Raw genomic sequence first — 23,307 nt, 5'->3', positions numbered from 1 at the left:
TTGCATGTGAAGCTGTGTATGGAGAAGTGTTTTATGGTAGAGTACAATTTTAGGTCACACAGACATCACAAACGCAAGGCCCTTGGTTTCCACAGGCGACAGTCAAATATTAGTCCAGAAGCCGTTTACTTCGCGCTAGTTTCTCTGGCTTCTGTTTCAGGTACATTGCTTAACTTGAAAGCAAGCTAACATCAACAGCAAAAAACACCTCGTAGTTCCTTACCTTTATTTCATTTTGAATCATATTGTGAGCAGTCATATGCCACATGATACAGTGTAGAGATTGATGGTCTGGGCATCTGAAAGCTGGAAAAGAAAATCAGAAAAGATGTTCGTGCCAATTCATGACGGACAGAGAAGCTCTGGTACTGCTTTGCTTGATATCTTTTCCTGACATTAAGCAAACTCTCTGAACTTTCATATATTTATTTATTTATTAGAAGTAGCCTGGAGGTGGATAAGGAAACTATCATGCTGGAAATGATGAGGGTGAAAATCACTTCTCAAGGATCTCAGAGGTTATTCTTCGGTTTAAACTAGTTTTTCCCCCGACATCATGCCCGCAGAACTTGAAAGTTATTGGTTGCTTACTTGAAATGTTTAAGTTTATATCAAAACAGCAAAAGGGATCCTGTCACTTTTATCAGCTAGACAATGGAGACAAAAGCAATTACAGCTCTAAATCCATTATTTCCCTCTATGATTTGGACTTACATGTTTCAGATTTTTTTTTTGCATTATTTGAATTTCAACTCTGAGTGATTCAAACAATGATGGGGATATTATGCAGAACTGAGTTATAAGGATTTACCTAAGCGTTTAACTAAACATAATTCTAAATGTAAGAATCATGATGTTTTCCTATTCCAAGTGCCTAAGGCATTCCGAAAGTAACGTGAACATTTTCACTCATTTTTCATGCAGTAAAACATTAAGGATAAAAGAGAAATCCCCTCTTTACCCCTTCTCAGGCATTTCTTTCTTTCTTCCTCAGAGCCTAGCACTATCATGAGTTTTGGTGTCCCTTTTTAATCTATGTTTATATGATTTCCCTTGATAGATAGTGAAAAACTAGTTTAAACTAAAAAAACTAACCTTTGTATATATATGTGTGTGTATAGATACACAATATTGTTTAGTCGGTGTTTTTAAAGTTCACATAATTGGGATCATGCAATACATATGTGAAATTTGCATTTTCCCCTCTTAATTTTGCTTTTGAGAACTACCTGTGTTGATACGTTATGTATTTGGCTGATTTGTTTTAACTCCTGAGTAGTGTTGATCCCATATATATGTCCTGTACGTATGCAATCACATTATTATATTTGTCCATTCCCTGTTACTACCTCTTAGGTTGTTGCCGTGGCTTTGCTACTGCCAACAGGTAGGCATGAACAGTCTCGTCCAGGTATCCCAGGCACAGGTGTGCACATTTCCCTGGAAGCTTTGCCTACAAGCAGACTACTGAGTGATTGGGCGTCTGCATATAAAAGCATTACCCCGTATTGCCTATCTGCTCACCCAAGGGACTGATGTACTCTTTCACCTGCAATGTACGAGAGTTTCTTATTTCCCCACCTCCTTCCCAACACAGAATACTGTCAGACTGTGTAATCGTTAGACAGCCTGTGGAGTATAAACAACTGCCTTGTGTTTAGCTTATATTCTTTCAATGGCTGATAGGTTTGGGTATCTTTTAATATATTCAGTGACCATACATTCTTGATTTTTTTTTCTTCTGTGCATCAGCTATATGTGTATTGACCTCTCTTCTATTTGACCTTTTAATCTTTATCTTAAAATGATTTGTAGGAGTAATTTTAATGTTCCGGGAGCTAAACTTTTGTAAGTTATACGCACTGCAAATATCTTCTCCCAGGGCATGGCTTATTTTTTCAACTTGGTTTATGGCTTTGTGTTTATGTTTTTGTCTTTATCACATAGGAGTTTAATTTTGATGTCGTCAAATGTGTGAATAGAATGGTAGTTTAGGATGTGGCCCCTAGAACAGGATACCCAGGCTCATAATCCTACCTCTACTGCTTGCTGGAGGTGGGACCCCCAGCAAGTTCTTGAACATCTTTTTACCTCAGTCTCATTATCTGTAAAATGGGGAAATAGTACTTGTCTCAAAACTGTTGTCATGAAAGTTAACTATAAATCAGTTAGAATATTGCCTGGTTTAAAGTGAGAGCTATCTAAGTATTGGCTATTGGGATTTGTGCTTTAAAAAAAAAAAAGATTGTATTTATTTACTTAGAGAGAGAGAGCAGGTGAGAGAGAGAACACTAGCCGGGGAGAGGAGAAGAGGGAGAGGGAGAAGCAGACTCCCTGCTGAGCAGGGAGCCCAGTGCAAGGCTCCATCCCAGGACCCTGAGATCATGACCTGAGCCAAAGGCAGACATTTGACCAGCCGAGGCACCCAGGTGCCCCAGGATTTGTGCTTCTAATATATTGTTTTAAAAACTCTTTCCTAGCAGTACTGATTTATGTACATATTTATGTATTTGTTTGAAAGTTTAATGTTAGGTAGTCTTTATTATAAATATGTATTTTGCTCATAATAATTGGGTTCTGGAACTTGTACATAGTTATATTTTTAAATACATACCGACTAATCTAAATTACATCTCTATTTTATTGAATTTAATTCTTTACAGATTACTTCTATTTCAAGAAACAGCATGTTGGTAGTAAAGCAAACTTTATTTTCTAAAATTTAACATGCATGGGAGTTACAACTGCTTCAAAAATAACTTTTATATTATACTAAATTGAATGATATAAGTGGGAGAAAGTTCACCATGAGTAATTCCTAAACAGCTGGAAGGAGAATGTGTGGGATACAGGCATCATCTGTGTTTATTGGATGAGTAAATAGTTTGGTTGCTTTTTTAAAGAGCCTCCACCCAAAAGCAGTTTTTAAGAGAAGGGATCAAGTGTATGAGATACACAATTGCATAGAATCCCCTAACAGAGCGAGTAAAGTGTGCGCTTAATGGAAATAAAATCCAAACCAGGTTTCTCTTGGGACTTCTGTTTTCTGTGATCAGTCATACTTTTAATGCATTTTAACTGTGCTAAGGGAGTCAGGAAAACTTTTAAATGATTAATGCTCTTTATCTGGCCAAAAGGAAGGTTCCTCTGCTTTGAGAGGATAGTTTCATATTCACTGTGAATGGTATTCTTTCAGTTGTAATACAAAGTGTCTCTTCCTGTTTCTGTTGCATCATAAAATTGAAACCCTTTTGAAAGAGATGAGCAAAAAGTAAATATTATATAAAACTGGGGTGTGTCGTCTTACACATAAAATCACCCATTATTGTAGATGAACAGATACAGCTCGCAGGATGAGTAAAAGCTGTCACACCACCTTATTTGTGTTAGAGTGACCCCAGACATTTTCTCCCTGTGCAGCACTGTGGAAATGAGAGGCAGAGAAGCAAGAAACACCTTACAATCTCAAATACTGCCACATTTCTGTATTACTCGCTGTGACATTTATTCTACAGAAACAAACCCCCCTCCAACTCCAGAGTTTTCACACAATAGTGCTCTATTTCTCACTCATGCTGTGTCTTCTCGGGGCTGGCAGAAATCTTCCTCCCTCCTACTCGGGACCCGTCTCAGCGAGGATCGGGAGAGAGAGAGAGCGTGAGGATCTCATGCCTGCCCTTCTGCACTTGGGGCAGGAAGTGGCACTTGTCACTTCCTCTCACAGGCTTTCACATGGCCCCGTCTATGTGTAGGGGGGCGTGAAGTGAGCTGTGCAGTGTGCCTGCAAGGAGAGGAGTGGCGAGGGCAGCGTCTTCCATCGATTTCCTCTTATTGCTTCAGGTGGGAAGTCACTTGAGGGTGTTTCCCTCCATGACTTTTTATTGTGAGCGAGGCATATGAGCTTTGGAGTGGGACAGGTTAGTGGGACAGGTAAGTCCTGTTGAGCTCCTTAGGATCCCTGTGGTCAAGTTATTTAACACCAATAACCCTTTATTCACCATCTATCAAAAGAGCATTGTGGTTGACAGGAACTAGCAGAGCCAAGGTATACAGTAAGTACTCAGTGAAGGGCTGTGCTGGCCAAAGGAATGTAGCAGCATAGGGATAGTAGTAAATCCTGGAGGGTGTAACAAGAGACCATTTGTATTGTATCAGAAAAATATTGTATCCGTTTCCTGGGGCTGCCATAGCAAATTATCACAGCTGAGTGGTTGAAAACAAAAGAAATGTATTCTCTCACAGTGTTGGAGGCTAGAAGTTCAGAATCAAGGTGTCAGCAGGGCTGTTCCCTGTGAAGGTTCAGGGGAGGGGGGGGGATCATTCTTTATTTCTTCCAGGTTCTGATGGCTCCAGAACTTCTTTAATGGCTCCAGGCATTCCTTGGCTTATAGATGCAGAAATCCAGTCTCTGTTTCCACTATCCTATAACCTTCTCTTCTGTGTCTTCCTCCATTTCTATCTCTTAGAAGGACAGTTATCATGGGATTTAGGATGATCTCATCTGAAGACCTTTAACTTAATTACATCTGCAAAAATGCTTTTTCCAATAAGAGGCCACACACACTTTCTAGAGATTTAATGTGATCGTATCTTTGGGGGGTGAGGGGCACCATTCAACCTACAACAAATACGAAAGCATTTTTATTCCTATTTAAAATGCCACTTACTAACTGACCATGCATGCAATTCTTAAACGATTGACATTAGGATTACATTTCTGTTTTAAGTGTGAAACTTTGTAGTTCCATATTACCACTCTATAGCACATACTTCTTTGAAACAAGAAGAAGTTGCGTTGGATTGAATTCGTAAAGTTATCATTTCATGTATCAATTGTGTCTATAGTTTTCACCATTGTGAAACCATTTCCCAGTTTCCCAAAACGGATGGGTTGAGGAGCAAGATACCCTGTAAAAGTCACGTGTCCCTTAAAGGACTATCCTTGCGTTCACGTATATCAATCACAGCTTTTTTGAACGCTGATTTATACCAGAATTCCCTTTCCCTTGTCCCTCTGTAAATGAATTCAGAAGCCATCTCTGAGGTACAGATTAAAGGTCTAAAACCCACTCGCTGTTATGCAACTGATGAGCTATTCATAGAAGCCGCTTGATCAGAGTAAAGGTTTTAGTGACGTAAGTGTAGAAAATCATTCTCAAAATGATACCTGTCAGTAACTGGCGTCTAGGTTTCTTACCAGTACTGACATATGAAAAAGGGACATGTGGAAAGTATTTGCATATCAAGAGTTATGGATATTTAGAAATTTTAAATTTATTTATCTATTTAATAAATCGTTCAAAAGTAACCTCTGTTGCTTCCATAGGTGAACTCTGTTAGTGTCTTTGGCGTATCGTGTATATGAACAACCCTTTCTACCTAGGTCATCTTATAAGATGTATTTGTAAAGTGAGAATTTGGGAACTGTATATTCAGTTGGTGGTAAAGTGTTATAATTTTTAAATTACTTAATTTAAAGTAATAATCAGCTGAAAGGAACTGCTCGTGTGATATGTCTGGAAGAAGGTATAGATTTTTTTGTATCTTTTTAATGAAAAAGGAGGCTTTATCTTTCCCAGACTACCTGACAAAGTCTGCATGAAACTAGTCAGCCTCATACTTTAAAATAACTGAAATTGTGCAGAACTTCATCCATGTAGAAGCTATTGTAAGGGATGAATATAATGGGTTGGGCTTTGTTAAAAAAAAAAAGGAGCTATTCTCTGAAAATTACAGGAGAGTGTCCATTTATTACATGCTAGTATCTGTGATTCAAAAGAGATATACATCAAATGGATTAAAGTTAAGATTGCATCAGAACAGAATCTGTTTTCTCAGTTTAAATAAATACATACATACATACATACATACATACATAAATAAATAAGACACACCATGGAACCAGTAGTGCATTGCTACTCTAATGCACCTGTGTCTTATAGTCTAGGGTCCTTGGTTTTGATCCAGTGCATTATACCTGTGTATTCTCTTTTTTGCAGTTCAGCGGAAGAGCAGTTTCACTGGCAATCACAAGGTAAGGTACAACTTCCTGATGAAGCTTACACTTATTTCTACATTGTATCTTTATGATTAGTTTCATTGTGAACTTTAGAAAAAGACTGATAAAAATGGACATGATAGCACCACGACACTAAAATGAAATGATTTTGTGATAGCTCATGATTTCCTGAGAGTTAAATTCTCTCAATTCCCTAGAAACTTTTATGTTTTTCATGGATACATGGAGTTGGCTGGCCTTGGCTTTTGCTACTGGTTGACCAAGAATTACAATGTGAAATCTAATAAGAACTTCATGGAGGTAATATCTTTGGTTAGGATACTCTTTCATTATTAAAGAGTAGCCTAAAGCTTTAATAATAACAGTATCATGGGTTTATTCATCACTTGGAAATGTTGTATTTCAGATGGTCAAAAAGACATCGAAGACGAACTTACAACGGGTCTTGAACTGGTGGACTCCTGTATTAGATCACTGCAGGAATCAGGAATACTTGACCCACAGGATTATTCAACAGGTGAAAGTAAGTCACATGACAGTTATACTTGAACATAATTAAAATATAAGAGTATTCTTTATTCTCATATAATTAACGCAATGAGTCATATCTAATAGGACCTCAGCCTGTGTTTATACTTGTCTTATCTGTTTCACTCCACTCTCCTCTAATTCCTTCCCACATTACCCCACCCCAACTCACATTAGATCACAAGCTCTCTTAAATCAGTAATTGGCATCTAGATTTCTCACCAATTTTCTAATATCCTTTTTGGCATCTATCTAGATTATCACACTGAACGAACTCAGCATATATTTGTTTAATCAATACAGTGTCTGCTTTAAAATTAACTGTACATGCATTACTTATACAGATCATTTTTGGTAGGGATCTTAAACAGTATGACAATTATATAACAAAATAGGAAAATTCAATATACTATATGCGGTACTAAATACTTAGTATAATGCTATAGTACTATGCAGTGACCCCTTATATTTCTGTATGTAGCCATCTTGCATTGCATATTAACCTCAGCAGAATATTTAAAAATTTCTTCATCTCCTCCTAATTATATATTTTTCAAGCATAGTGGTTGAGGCTTAGGAATAAAAGTGCTATGAATTGAAACGAGCTTCGCTTTAATAAATCATAAAATTCTCTTGACTTAGTTTAATAAAATCCCACAAAAAGCCAAAAATTAAATCATTAAAACATATATCACCCTGGTAATTTCTACATCAGAAATCATTGGAGCATTTTATTTCTTCATTTAAAAAAAATAAAATTTCCCTGAATACCCAGGAAGGTTTGTTATTTAAAAGGAAGATATAAGAATAAGATAGCATTCTGATCTTGAAACCATTAAATGTACACATTAGTTCACTTTCTCTACAATTTTTATAATACCACTACTTAGGAAAATATCATCACGAGTATCGAGGTATATTTAAACCCATAGGCATCCCCTCAATAAAACTTCTAAAATAAGATGCATGATTTGTAGTATCATTGTCCTCTGTATTTTATATTTAAAAATGTAGAATTATTACTTCTCTTTCAGAGTCAAGAAATGTATCTCCCTTACAGGGGTGGTTGCAGTTAGAATTATATTTAATTAATATTTGAGACACAGGTACTCACTTTGTTCGAGTAAGGAAAGCAGAGAAAAAATAAAATGTGTCTTGGGGAGGAGATGTTAGATACCACATTTTTCATATAATAATAGAGAAACATATTCTATTGTGAGTTTAGGAGAGGGGATAACCTTCAATACCCAGAAGGTACAGGAAAAAGTAAAACAAGAGGCAAACCAGTTAATGTAGAAGGGATGAACCAGGTGTATCAACCAGCACTCCAGGTGAGGACACTGAATTCTATGAAAAGAATAAAAATTAAAGTTTGTAATAAACGAAGCTAAAATAATTATGTGATGTTTATAAGGGACACACTTATATTAATGAAATAAATGTTGGAGTTAAAGGAGCAAAGTAGCAACAGCAAATACAACAAACACAAAGTGCGATCGGGAAGAATCTGTGAGATGAAGTGGAATTTAATGCAGAAGCCCTAAGCAGGGTCGAAGAGGAATTATCTCAGTGAAAATGTCTTGACTTATAAAGATGCAGTACACTCATGCTAACAAAGTGAACAGGCTGCACCAAACAAAATAGTGAAAGGATGTTAAAACAAAAATTATTAAGAATGAAAGGAGAAATTGATAAAAAATACTATTCCGGACATGTCAATGCACATGTCTCAGAATCAGACAGAATACTAGAAGAAAAAGATGCATAAAATTGGAATAAATAATTAATAAGCCAATGTAATAAACCTATCTAAAAAGTTAAATCCATTGAATGATAATATTTATTTGTTGTATATGTCCAGGGAATATTTATATAACTTGATCAGCTGTTAGACAGTAAAGAGAATCCCCAAAATTGAGAAGTGTAGAAAGGTCACATTCTTTAATAATAATCCAGTAAAATTAAAGGTAAATAAAACGATAAAATATATTCACATTAAAATTAAGAAACGTGCATTTGGATCTTCTGAGTAAAAATAGCGATAAAACAGAAAATCACATACTATTTAAAAGGCAAATAAAGTAGCAATATTTTATAATGAGAACATAGGGGTATGGGGAAAAAACTGCACTCAGAATAAACCTAACTTCATTATTAAAAACAAAGACAAGGTAAAGGAATGTTGTACTCATTTTGGTGAAACTGTAAAGAGAGCTAAATAAATCAAAAGAAACTAGAAGATGGGAATAATAAAAGTAATGTGGAGATAAAGTAATATAAAACAAAATAGTAGAAGAGATAAAGTGGTAGAAGGAATAAATCCATGAACTTTTAAATAACTTCAACTAATAATCCTGAGCTTTCCTAATTGAGACACTCTTGCACGTGAGAGAAATGGATGGATTTTTAGTGTTCACTTTTGTTTTCCTGTAATATGTGTTCAAAAGTTATCTACAAAAGATACAGGAAAGTTAAATACTCCAGTCGGGGCTTTTTTGGAATGTATTTGACAATTGCTGAATTTTTGTCTTTCAGTAAGATTAGTTACATCGTGTTATTATGTACTGGATTATCTTTTTGAAATTTATAGGATTTTAGTTGATTGTTTTTCTTGCATGCCCCTGCCTCCTTGTTTGAGATAGGAAAAGTAACAAAACAGACAGACAAACAAAAAACAGGTGACAAAACCACCACCCAGAAGTTTTATGCCAAAGGATCTAAACCACAGTGAAATGTGCAATATTGTTATTCTTATGATACATTTGTTCTTACCATTTCAGTCACTTTGAGACTGAACTAATTAAGTAAAACTTAGATTAATTTAAAAATACTGAGTAGGTAACTATCATTTTAGGGATCAGTTATGACTAATTTTAATTGTTGAGAAGGTCATAAAAGTCTCAGTTGCTTTTGTGTCAGGGTCCATCTGGGAAATAGATTCTACTCCAAAGAGTTATACTGAAGAGAAGTGAATTCCGGGACTATTTACAAAGGAGAGGGCAAGATTACGGGAAGAAACAATGTTTGGGGAGGGAGAAGAGTAGCAGCAACAGAGGGAAGCCCTTACCACAATCGTCCTGAAGGAAGAATCCAGGGAGTAGTACCAGCAGAGTCCTGGCAGGAGCAGAAGAGTAAATACCCTAACCTCTCTCCTCCTGCCTTCTGATGCCTCCTATTGGCCAAATCTGATCATAAGCCAAAGAGCAAGGGACCCCCGTGAGACAGTCTATGAGACGAGAAGGGCAGAGAATTATGGGGAGCAAAGCATATAATCAGCACAACATCCCATTAGTAGTAGAAGAGCATACCATGTTTATGCTCCTGTTTTATAAACTTAGCACATAGATAGGTAGTGACTTTTTGACACATTTCATATGATGAGGGCAAGCCCATCAGATTCCGATAGTCCCTTGTTTTGGTGATTACTCGATGGGTTCCTTACCGGAACCGACATGAAATAGCTGAAGTGAAATTGAACCTGACACACTGCCCTTGAGAGCCAGTCTCTTAGTCCTCGCTCAAAACAGCACTAAATACAGTCTAGAACCAGCTTGAAAGAGCACTGAAATGACACCCAGTCTCAACCCCCAAGCACACAGTGTTTCATTTGCTGTGTTTAAAAGCTTTTGTTATTTTTCTTTCCAAGGTCTGATTAAAATAAATTTGAGTCTTAGTAAATCCATCCTCTTGACCCTGAGGCAAGCAGTAACTGCTCTACTATACTGACTAGAGTGTCATGTACTTATCAGGGTTTTCTACCACTTTGCATTTTTTAAAAAGTGCTATCCTAAACAGTATGTAAATCGCGTGTACAACCTTTGCCACCCTGCCACTTTTTCATGACTGTCGGCTGTGTAATTTCAGGTCTAACAAATATGTGTCACAAAGTCACTGGGAGAATTGCTATTGCTTTACTGGGGGGAAAAAGAAAAAGTTACTGATAGAAGCTTGGGGCCATTAGGTTCTCACATAATGTACAGCTTGACTTGACCTGCCTTGGACTAAGTACCTTATTCAATCCACGCATCTCCGGATATAGAAACTCAGAGATAAGGGTGATTATATCGTATCCAAAAATTAAGAAAAATATTTGCCAGTCAAAATCAGAAATAGAATGGACAACTTGGGAGAAAATGACATGGCTATAGATAGTGTTAATTTGCTTAAATATTGTATTTGGAAATAGTAAGTATTTCTATCTGTAGCCTATAGACAAATTAAAATTCCACCATATTCGAGAAAATCCCAGCATTCAGGAGGAAAAACAAAAAAAACAATTTAGGAGCTTAATATATTCTGAATGTTATTGTAAAGAAAGAATGTTATTCCGAGTTTTCAAATCAGAACATATTCAAAAAATCAGGAATCAGTCTTGTACGTTACTATTCTGAGCAGATAGACTCCAAATAGAATAATCGTATGTAGTTGGACAGAGGTGAATATATTATTTACTGTTGATTTACAGTCTGTCATTTTTATTTAATTGCTGTGATTATACTTAATTGTTATGTAGTGAGAAAATTGTTGAGGGATCAAGTTATTAAGATGCTGTGGAATATAACTCCATATATTCTTAGGCAGAAATAATAATAAAGGTGAGAGACATCCTTATGAAATGAATATTTTCATAATTCCTAGTAAGCATGGCACCAAAGGATGCCAACGTGGTTTAGGATTATAAGGTTTTTATAATAATTAAAATAATCAAAATGATAAGTATATTGATCATGTGGCTTGCAATATTGATATGCTCCGGGAAGAAGAACTGGTTTATTTTATTTTCTGTTATGGCAGAAAATAGTCCTTAGTTAAACCCAATGTAGAGCCTCTGGCTAGGGGTAAAAGGTAGCCCATCCCATTCTTGGAGTCAGAAGACCTGGATTTAAGTCCTGGTGCTCCCCCCACTCTACCTGTGGTTGAGGACTGTCACCTGGACTCTGGAGACCCCAGGTCTTTTCCTGGAAATGCATTTATTCAAGTTAGTTGAGTTCATCCTTGGATTGCTCATTTCCTGTGAAATCACTTCATCGTATGCCTTTAGATTTTGAAATGCAAATGAGACAATCTCCTTTCCAGAAGTTTGTCAGGGTTCCAAGTCTGAAGTTGTCCTTAGATACTACATGCATCCATTTGTTTCCTTTCAAAATTCACTCACACTCACTTTCTCCACTACCTTTGGCGTTGTAGGGCCAATAGGGAGTTAACAATAGCAGAAATGGAAGATACGTGCAAGAGTCAAGGGAAAACACCCAGGTGGCACACAGGACATAGTAATACCCTCCTAGAAGCTATAATTCAATTTCTCTTCCAGATGCCACCTCTACCTGGTTTTCAACTAATGTTCAATTTATTTTTCTTTGATTTCTTTCTATCATATAGATGTTTAAAAGGCATATCTTTTCCAAAGAAGCAAATGTAGGAAGTAAAGGGATAGACAAAGGCATAAAGTACCAAGGGTTCCTTCTCCGTCCCTGAAGCAAGGCAGAACATGATGCAGATTTCTCATAAAAATATCATTCGCAGGGCACCTGGGTGGCTCAGTCGGTTAAGCATCCAACTCTTGATTTCAGTTCAGGTCTTGACCTCAGGGTTGTGAGTTCCAGCTCCACGTTGGGCTCTGGGCTGTGTGTGGAGCCTACTTAAATAAAATAAAGCAAAACAAAACACAAAACAAACAAAAACCCCATCATCTCCACCTGTAGTAGCATGTCCTGGGATCAAGCACGAAGTTTAAAGCCTGATGGGAATTTTTAGTTAAAAAATAAATAAATAAGTTGGGTTTTGAAACTGTCAAAGCACCACAGGTGCCCAGAACACAAATGTGAAGATGAAAGTGAGGAACGTATCAGAACTCGCACGAGTGTGAGAAAAAGTAGAGAGGCTGGGAGCTCCCTGAGAGAGTCAGAGCAAACACACTTTTGCTCAGGGGACAGTGCAAGAAGGAGTATCCTGGGAATACTTTGTGGAGACGCCTTGTGGGATTCCCCCAGAAGTTAAAACATTAACGCTGCCCAAGATCGAGTCACTTCTACAGCAACTGATGCAATCAACTCTTAATACACTGGGTTTTTATTGCACCACTACAGGCACAGGTGGGTGTTACAGTCCTTCATTTTTAAATGTATGTATTAAATACTTATTAAAAGCACAGAGAGTCTCTGCCTTTGTGGCATTTACACATTTAGTCAGAGAGGGCTGAAATCAATCTGAATTCTACAAGGTACAAGGTCAAGTACATAATTGCTATCAGTAATGACAAAGTCAGTAGGAGGTGGAGTAGAATAAGGTTCTCAACATGTACTTGGGAATCCTGGGGGGTCCTGAGACCCTTTCAGGGGGCCTGCAAAGGCATCAATTTTCACAATAATCCTACGATGTTACTTGCCTTTCCACACTCATTCTCACATATGAGGGTGAAAGAGTCTCACAGAAGCAGAGTCAGCAGAGCTTTCCAGAAGCTGCATGTTGCGTGATGGCGTCATTGCCATCTGGTTTTAAACATTTTTCATTTTTAAAGCAGTAAGTAGCTTTCTGTGTGACCCATACAAATAAAAGCTCTTTGTGGTCCTCGGTGATTTTTAAGAGCATGAAAGTGCTATGAGAACTCTAATTTTGGGAGAATATTTCAAGGGGCCAGGAAGACCTCCATGTGAGAAGATACTGGATCAGGGACCTGAACAAAATGTACAGGCACGTCATGCAGATTTCTAAGGAAAAGTCTGTAATTTGTGGCAAATGAAATGCTGGTTCTTTAAGTTAATATATTCCACAAATAAATTACAGTGTTTTCAAGATTTAAGCTTTTATATTTTGCTTTCTTCTGAACTGATTTTTCTGTTTCTTTTCACAATTATTGATAATAAGAAATATGAATCTATTATCTTTAGACAATTAATTTATGAAGAAATATGAATAATGCTTTTCCTCTCTGTGCTACATTAATTTTTTAAATGGTAAATAGTCTGAAGATAAAACTTTACAAGGAAATAGTTGGAAATTGTAATGAGCTATAAAAAATACTGTTCTGTGATTATAACATCATGTAAAGTCCCATGCATAATAAAATTCTTGAGCTATACATTTTAAACAGAAGTTATACATTTGAAGTTCATTTTGTGATAAATGTCATTTTGTTCATTTCCCTCTATTGTATACAGCTGTAAAGAAACTGAGTTATTGCATAGTGTGAATGCAGTAATGACCTTCTATTTATCCATATACAATAGTCAAACTTGAAAAAGCCTACTAATTAAGCCAGTAGCACTGGTTGAATCTAAATCTTTAAGCTTAAAAACTAAATGAGTACTGCTCTAATCCTGGGACCACTAGAGTTTTAATTTTTACATAAAGCATTACACATTGAAAGCAGGTGACCAGACAAAATTGATATTCTGTAGACAGACTTAGAAATGAAGGATAGAAACACCCCTGCCTGTAAAACAGCCACATCACTCGGAGCTGTCTTGCATAACAAGCCTCTCAAGCTTTTTCCCTCGGTTAATTTTAGGAATGGTGGATGGACTTAACCACTATTTTCAGCAAAATTCCTCAGTGAAACTCCTACTTACAAGCTTTTAAAGTTAGTAATGAAGATTAGAAGAAAATAACCAGTTTAACATCACTAGCCACCTCTTAGTCCAAGTAAGTTTAAACTGATAAATGTATCCAGAAGCCATAAAGAAGAAATGGCCACTATAAATGAAAGTGATTAGTAGTAGTTTAATGTAAACAAAAGTCAAGGGGCGCTTGGGTGTCTCAGTGACTTAAGCTACTGACTCTTCGTTTTGGCTCAGGTCCTGATCTCATGCATTGTGAGATCGAGCCGCGTGTTGGGTTCCATGCTCAATGGGGAGTCTGCTTGAAGATTCTTTCCCTCTGCCCATCCCCCCACTTGCTCTCTCTCTCTCTCTCAAATAAATAAATATTTTAAAAATGAATAAACAAAAGTCAATATTTTTACTCTTGCAGTTGGATATGACTAAAGTGCTTTGAGCTTATTAAAATCAATTTGGTAATCTGACAGCTTTTCTCATTGACCACTTTTCTCATTGATTTTGTGATCTTTAGCAGCCCATTTGTATATGTATATATAATTTCCACCAACTACTTTCTTTATTCTAATGCAATATTTTCTGTAAGAAAAAGATTTTCTGTTTATTTAATGTTGCTCTAAAAATTTACTCTCATTTAAAGCATAATAATACTTAACCTTCAATTTTATTTATTTATTTATTTATTTATTTATTTATTTATTTTAGAGAGAGTGTGTGCATAATGGTGGGTGGGAAGAGGCAAAGGGGGAGCGAGAGAATCTCAAGCAGTCTCCATGCCCAGTGCAGAGCCTGATGCAGGGCTGGATCTCACCACCCTGAGATCATGACCTGAGCCGAAATCGAAGAGTGAGATGCTTAACCAACTGAGCCACCCAGGCGCCCCAACCTTCAAATCATTCTTAAAAAAAAAAAAAAGAAGGTTTTATTTATTTATTTGTCAGACAGAGAGAGAGCACAAGCAGGGAGAGCAGCAGGCAGAGGGAGAGCAGGCTCCCTGAGGAGCAAGGAGTCCGATGTGGGACTCGATCCCTGGGATCATGACCTGTGTCAAAGGCAGCTGCTTAACTGACTGAGCCACCCAGGTGTCCCAACCTTCAAATCATTCTTAACCTTCCACAGAGACTGGATAGCAAGAACATGGAAACGAATGCAGATTGCGTCAGTTACAGATGCATGTGAATCTTGTTGGCGTTATTTTTCATGGTCTACGTAAAGATAAGTTTCTATATCATTCTGACAGAATCAATTTAACCTAAGAGTAAATGTTTCTAAATTTCCAGACAAATGTACGTTTAAACAAAGCTGCCAGTCAGGAGTCCAGTCCTGAAAGTGTCCCTCAGTTTGTATGTTTATTATTCCTTTGATAATCCTGAATTAACAGCCTCAACAAAACATTCATGGAGTCCCTGTTGGAGGCATTGCCTAATTCTAATAGGGCATTTTTGTTAGTAGCACTTTTTTCTTTAATGGTAAAAATGATCCTTTGGAATTAAATCAATAGCTTAACTACCCCCTTAGAGTCCCTGTCTTATTCTTGCTGCTTCAGCCCCCACTATTGGCAATTTTGGTAGCTACACCTTGTCCTAAAATTTCACTTACATAGAATCAAACTTTGGTCTTGGAAATTATGTAAGACCTAGGAAGATTAAGTTTGTCAGGTGATATTTGAGCCAATATTAAAATCAAGCCCTTTCTAACTACATAAATCCCCACCATCTCCTCCAGCTCTGTAATTTAAAAAGCCAGCCCATCTTTCCCCAAAACATCAAGGCTGCAACACACACCAATTTTTCTTTGGGAATGCCACATCATTGGGAGTTTCTGCTTTCCCATGCTCATTTGTGACTATTCACTGGGTTCTAGGACAGGTGCTCAACTAAAGCAGACCAGAATTAGCAAGTCCCAGGAAATCACCTAAACACTTGTAGAAAGAGAAGGCATGTGCCTGATTATGACCACGGGGTCCTGTCTGCGGGGTTTTCCTGGAGGACTTACTCTGCACTGTGGGAACCTCCCCAGCTCCCCCTGCAGAGCTGCCAATCAACAGTGCAGTCATTTGGACTTTCCTTCATTCTTGCCCACTTAGTCACTAAGTCCCCGTGAGCTTTTCTTTTAAAATGTCTCTTAACTGTGCACCTTTCTCCCCCTTTCTAAAGTAGCCACCAGTTAAGATTTCCTCAATTACCATGGGTTTCCTTTCTCTGCGCGCTGTAGGAAATCCCTGGTCCTAGTCTCTCCAGTATCTGAATAGAGTCCTGCTGCCTTCATTGTAAATATTTAGAATTCTGCTTCCATCCTATTGCCCTCCTTCTGGAGAACTGTTGTGTAATATTTACAAATCTCTGTTAAAGCATTCAAATTCCTCAGAGTCTGGTCTGTTCAGAGGGTTAAAGCAGCATGGTGGGGGTAAGGTGAATTTTCTTTGAGCTCTCAGGCATCAGGTCAGGCTGCGTGGAGGAGGTGACATTTAAATGGCTCTTTAAGAATGAGTTTCGAGGTTGACAGAGAAAGGAAATTCAGGCTGAGGGGACAGAGAGAACTTCTGCTTTATCATCTTTTGGCTCTGACAACTAGGTTTTGTTTGGTTTTGTTTTTAATTTTAAGCAGGCCATTTTAATGATCTATCCCTCGAATGTCTCATTTGTAAAATGAAAGCTCACGAGGTGTTGAAGGAAAACGTTAAGTGATATATGGGGCAGTACTGTAATAAGGTTTTCAGGATAAACAAATCCCAATCAAGATTTTATTATGATCAGACCATGTGGCTATGTAATTAGATAATTAGATACTAATACTGAAAACTGACATTTGTAAAGCAGTTTATATTTTTCCAAGCACTTTCACATCCATTATCTCATTAGGTGCTCAAATTTGCCAAGATAAAAATCTGTAGAGGCAGAATGATGGAGTGTGGTTTAGAACGCACGCTCTGAAGCCAGATGCCTTGCTTGTACGCAGCCCGTTGTGTGGTCTCAGTTGGTGCAACCCTCAGTCTCACTGACATAAAGGGGGATGGTGGTACCTTCTTCACTGGGTCTTTATGAAGATGCGGTTAGCTAACAATATCAGCTGCTCTGGACGGTTCCTGGAAGTTCGCAAGTACTCAGTAAAGGTCAGCTGGTACTATCGGTGCTTCAGCATTCTCATCATGTCCCTTCGTAAACATGGAGGTCTACTGAGTTCTAGTCCGGATTCTTTTCCACCACCCCATTGGCATGCTTGTGGCCTGCATAATGACATAGCAATGCCACATTGTAGGCCTTTGGCCTTTTCTATGTTACTGCAAAGTGTGTAGTTGAATGAAGGTTCACTATTTTCTGAGACCGATATTTAGCTAAAGCAGGCAAGAATTAGCAATTCCAGAAGTCTCTCTAAACCTGTGCCAACAGCATAAGAATGTATCATCATGAAAACTCTAGAATTTCTAGCTCAGTTAAGAAGAAACAGATGATATATTATAGTGTATACGCTGATACGACCTGTAAGTGAGTCTGAATTTTTATGTACAAAATCAGCCTTTCAAGCTTTCTACCTGCTGAGGCTAATCTCTGTCCCACTGATGGTGGACAGCGAGCTTCCCCAGCCAACACCCAGAGTCCCTAAGGAGAGGTTCATTGGAGAAGTACCCCAGTCTAAAGCATAAAGATTTCTCCTGCAAACAAATTAGCTTCTCTTTACGGGAGAATTTTTGGTCTGTGTATAGGACTTAATGCTGCTTGGATGGCAAACAGCAGGGACTCCTGGATTTGGGGATAGAAGATGAGGATCCGAGTCTCATCTTCATTTTTCCAAGTGTGTGACACAGCCTCTCCACACCTCTGTTTGAATTTCTGAAAAATCATGAAAAAGACTCAAGGACACTTTTTTTCTCAGATTGCTCTGTGGTCTCTAGTCAATTGATGAATTTGAAGACAGTGAGATATTACTGAGATACTGGCATTACACTCAAGATACATTGCTTCAAGTATCTTTCTAGGATCCATGGCTGGTTTTGTGTCCCTCAACTCTGTAGTTCCCTTCGATTTCTCCCCTCTGTCCAGCTGGGACTATTGTGTCTTGATCAGATCAAGGACACATACTGTCTTGAATTTTATCTGTTTATCAGATGATGGTTTCACCTCTTCTTCCTGGCCCTGGACTGAGTCCTGTTGAGCAGATCCCTGGGCTCAGCTTTGAGGACTGTTCCATGATGGGGAAGATCTAGAATGGGCAGAGAAATCACAGTGAATGCCCTGAAGGCATACACACACCAGAGGGTAACTGTTGCTTTCTGTGACTTAATAGGACATGGTGATCCACTGTTGCTCATAGTTCAGGTTTCTTTTGGAACAATTAATTACGCTAAAGGCAACGTTCCATTTCCCTTGGTGGAATTTTAAAGCCCAGTCTCTTCTCTCCACAACTTAAGAAACCCTCTTACAGCATCCTCAACCCCCAGCAGATAGGCTTCATATCCTCACGACTGTGGTCTAATATTACCTCTAGCCCAAGCCTCTAGCCAAGACTTGATGGAAAGTCAAAAGTTCTGGAGGAAAAACAATCATAATTTAAAGCCCAAGACTATAAATGCTTTCAAAACCTCTGGAAAATTTGTATTTTCTACCTCAATGCACAGTAATGTTAATAAAGGTAATCAAGAGTTAGTTATATGTAAATTTTACTTCCATTATAAAGTAATTAAGGATTATCCTATAATTTTAACCTTTTTCATATTCTCATATAGCTTTGCTCTCTAAAATTCTAATGAATAAATGCTATTCATTTGAAACCTAGTGAGCAATGGAAATCTTTCTACAAGGCACGTAGTGTTTCGGCTATTGTCCTGGTTCGCCCTTGCCAGGTGATATGTCAGTGCTGTCACATTATGATACATTGCTCATTGTTGCAATTACCTTTGTCAGACTGCATCTAGGTTTCATGCTTGAGATGTGTGAACGAAGTAATGAGATAGAGAATCTCGGTTTGTTTTCGTTGAGTATTGATCAAATACATGACTGATTGTATAAAAGATGAGCAGATCTGATTATTTCATGATGTATATTTCAGGAGCACATAAATCACATTTTTAATTGAAATCCCTTTGAAAAGGAACTTTAAATTGCTACCTTAAGATCCTGCATGGAAAGCATTTGTAGATTTCTGGTGATAATTTTATGAATCTATTCGGAATTTACAGAATTGTTGGACTTGCTGACTACAGAGGCAAGAAAGTTCATCAAAGCAGAGTCATGCAGTCTTCTTAAAAGACAAGTAACCAGGACACATGGTTCTCTTGCTTTATAGATTATGTCCAACTATTGGGGTATCTGGGTGGCTCAGTTGGTTAAGCATCTGCCTTCGGCTCAGGTCATGATCCCAGGGTCCTGGGATGGAGGCCCACATGGGCTCCCTACTCAGCGGGGAGCCTGCTTCTCCCTCTTCCTCTGCCCCTCCCCCTGCTCCTGTGCGTGCTCTCTTTCTCACTCTTTCTCTTGCTGTCTCTCAAATAAATAAATAAAATCTTTTTCAAAAATTGTGTCCAACTATTTACAGGAAATTAAAGATTTTGCTTTATTTTATTTCATTTTACTGACATTTCCAAAGATCTGTGCACTCTTGTATCTGTTTCAACGTTTACCGCCCTGGAGATGCACTATCATGGGGGAGGGGGCATGGCCAAGGAAAGCCATTACCTCAGGGTAGAAAGAAGTACCCAAAGGAAATCTCAGCAGGAAGGTGCCCATTGTCAGGTAGAGTGGTGACCATTGACTTTAAAGGGCCTTTGCTCTTTCACCAGAACTCACTCTCCTCTGCTGAGCTGTGATCATTAGTAGGGTAGTGACCAAGGAGAAAGCCTTTGGCCACAATTTATTGCTGGTCCCCCAGTACCTCCCTCTTCTTCCTCCTCCTTGCAATTAGTCGCCACCTCCCCCTGCCCCCATCACCCCGGCTCCTCTTCCTTCCACAAGCTCTCCTATATCTCAGCCTGCCCCTCACCTGGGCCTCTTGACTCTGTCTCTGTGCCTTGAAGTCTCCCGAGCAGCAGTGGGGACAATATGTTCCTGGCATCCACAATGAAACTTTAACTGCACTCCCCATAGAGACATCGTATTTCTGGTGATTAGGCCTATAATACCATCAGTATGGATTAAACGATTTTTTGTAGGCTATTGCAAACTTCACCATCTGGTATATACTGTTTGCTTGGGACTCTATTTTCTAAATTACAAGAAAAAGGATTACAATTGTACTTTTGTTATGCCCTTCATGATGAAATTGGGACTGGATGGGAACATTTTTATATCCTTGCTTGACTTTTTTCCAGATTTCAAAATAGCCAATCTTACCTGTATTGGTTAATTGGCTTATTATTCAATATCCAAGGGTGAGAATGTATGTTTGCATTGTTCAGAAGTCTCACTAGGGAATTAAAGGGAAGGTGGGGGGAAGTTCTTAAATGGCAAATGTTATAGGAACTGATGCTTTTTAAGGAAGACACAATATTTTTATACAAAAAAGAAAAGGCCATTGCATGTCGGATCTGTGGTTTCATTTGAAAGAAAGTCATGTTGTAGTCTTGAAAAGAAAGAAGTAAGGAACCTGAAATTTGCCCACATTTATTAGAAATGATACTACAGTCTAAAACAGCCAACAAGGGAGATTAAGGACGGGGTAATGATAATACCATAGTCTATGTGTATATAATTATGCTCTTTCAAAAAAGAAGTGACTGTACTATGGTTAAGAGAGCTTGGGTTGCCAAATCCTTCCCGTCCAACTTCCTCTACTCACCCCAGACCCCTCTCAAGCCACACAATGAAAAATAACAAGTGCATACACTCTTCCTACTTCTTGGAACTCCCAGAGTGAGTCGGAAATGTGATTAAAGAAATTTGCTTAAAAAGACAATGGACAAACTCTTGCGAGGATCCCATCGAAGCAGGATGGAAGAAAATAAGGCAGAGTCTCTTATACAAAATATAATTAAATAATAAGGCCAGGCACTGATTCTCATTTCTCCATCACTTGTAATATCAGCCACATTAACAGCACCAATTTTAACACTGTGTCTTCTCATTGTTCTACTCTGCACTGCTGTGATGGCAAAGATAACCAGCCGTCGGGTATCATGTGAGATCAGGGTGAATTCTACATTGTTTGAAGACCTATTAATATTTTAAACACTGTCCACCCTTCAGGCATTGAGGTATTACATCACTAGACAATACAATTTGCCACTGATGGCAAGGTTTCGAGTGTTTTAGCGTCCTGATAATTAAGTAGGAGATATAATTATATTAACACAATTAACATGAACCGAAAGATAGACTTTTAAATTATTTCAAATGTTTCTGATATTGTGTAATCCAAAAATAACTACTTGATTAACTAATTTGTCTCAAAAGAAATGTCTCTATGTAGGTCAAGATGAGATCATTTGGGGAAAAAAAAAAAAAACTACTCTGTTTGAGAACTTTTAAACCGCCAAAAAAAAAAAATCTCATTTAAGAGCCAGAGTCGAATTATATGGTCATTTTAGTTCTCAGAATTCAAAGCATAGATGGCTGGAATCGTGTGCGTGTGATAATTCTAGGCTACTCTCAATAAATAATACATGTCATTTCTGCTTCAGTGAGGCCGTCACTTACAGCTCTAAATGACTTTCAATGCAGGGCCCAGCCTGCTCTCCCAGAGTGCACTTCAGCTCAATTCCAAACCTGAAGGGTCCTTCCAGTATCCGGCCAGCTACCATAGCAACCAGACCCTGGCCCTGAGTGAGACAGCCCCTTCGCAGCTCCCCGCCCGCGGCTCGCAAGCCCGAGGTGCGGGCCAGACCTTCAGCCAGGTACGTGTGGGGATGGGCGCCTCTGCTGTGTTGGTCCCTGGGCTCCGGGGGACAGGTGGGGAGCAGGGCTGTGAGCCGGCTGTGGTGTTCCCTCCTGCCTTTCTTAGGCATGCCCCATAACTTAGGAAAGATGCCTTCAGGGCTGTGAGCGTAGGAAATGAATAATAAAATAGGATTATCGAGTAACAGTGAATTGTAGATCTTTTCTTGAGGGATGTCTGTGAGTCACTCGTGCTCTATCCACTTTGTACATACTGATCTCCGTGAACGTGTGTCTCGTTACTCTTTCTGTGTCTCTGTGTGACATAAATATGACATACATTCTGAGTATGTGGGGACACCTGGAACAAATTTTTTTCTCCTAAAAATAAAATAAAAAGCATGAAATCATTCTTTGGGCTTCATCGTATCGAGGAACAGAGTGTCAATGCATAACCAAGCACACAGAACTCTTCTGAAGATAACTGAGATGGGTTTAGAAGTAGTTATTACACTTTGTCAAGTGTGATTTTGAAATGTGCCTCTAATTGTTTCTTTAAAGCATGCACTTACTCCTGTGGTTTCAGAGCAGAGATTTATCAGGTGCAGTGAAGATCAGCTCTTGGTAAAAAGAAGTAGCTACTAAGCTGATTTTTTTTTCCAAGAAAGATGTAAATGTTGCTTACGTGCTAATTTGGGCGTGCAGGTTATATCGGATCGACCCACCTGAATTAATATATTGATTGGAGGGCTATCTTGTTTTTTAAGCTACTTTGAATTTACTTTAATCTCTGTGTTTTTGCTCCTGGAATGAAGGACCCACAACCCTGAAAGTACCCCTATCAGCTGATGAGCTTCATTTCATACTTTCTGCACGAATGCACAGTACCTCTCCTGGGAACCCTTCCCTAGCCACTCTGTCCATTCTGGGCTCCTGTAACAACCAAACCCACCCATCTCTGTCACCAGTTTATTGTGACCATGCATCCAAGAATCTTTCCACCTCAACTAAAAGCTATTTGAGGGCAGGACTGTTTTTATCTTTTATTAGCAGCTCCTAGCCATCCCCACGGCCCCCAAGAAATGTCTGTAGACAGGTAGGAGGCCAGGTGAGCTAGCGTGGCATAGCACAGTCACCGTGAGATGCTTACTTTATGTGACATGGACACAAGTGAAGCAGAAATGGAAAGGTCTCAGTGCATTTCAATTATTAAATTATTGTCTCGGCAGCGTACTAAAAATATGAGTACCTTCTTCAAGCAACACTCTTGTCCATCTGAGGCTTTGTGATGCCAAGCTATAAGATATGTGAATGAAAGGGAGTGATAAATAAACCAGTCCGCAGAGAAGAATGGCCTGTTCCCCTGTTGTGGTCCAGTCTGGCCCCTGGTTCAGGTGGTGCA

General features: G+C 38.5%; 1 protein-coding gene across 1 annotated transcript in view; it reads left to right on the top strand.

Annotated features, from left to right (window-relative positions):
• The window catches only part of CTNND2 (catenin delta 2), an 885,151-nt gene that overhangs the window by 470,869 nt on the left and 390,975 nt on the right, over positions 1–23,307 (top strand). The window contains exons 4-6 of the mRNA XM_044386968.3: positions 6,000–6,034; positions 6,426–6,542; positions 21,753–21,925. Coding sequence (XP_044242903.3) covers positions 6,000–6,034; positions 6,426–6,542; positions 21,753–21,925 — 325 coding nt within the window. The remainder of the gene's footprint in view (positions 1–5,999; positions 6,035–6,425; positions 6,543–21,752; positions 21,926–23,307) is intronic.

This window comes from Ursus arctos, unplaced genomic scaffold (assembly GCF_023065955.2).
Source record: "Ursus arctos isolate Adak ecotype North America unplaced genomic scaffold, UrsArc2.0 scaffold_15, whole genome shotgun sequence".
In the NCBI taxonomy this organism is placed as follows: domain Eukaryota; kingdom Metazoa; phylum Chordata; class Mammalia; order Carnivora; family Ursidae; genus Ursus; species Ursus arctos.
This window is presented reverse-complemented; position numbering and strand designations above follow the sequence as displayed.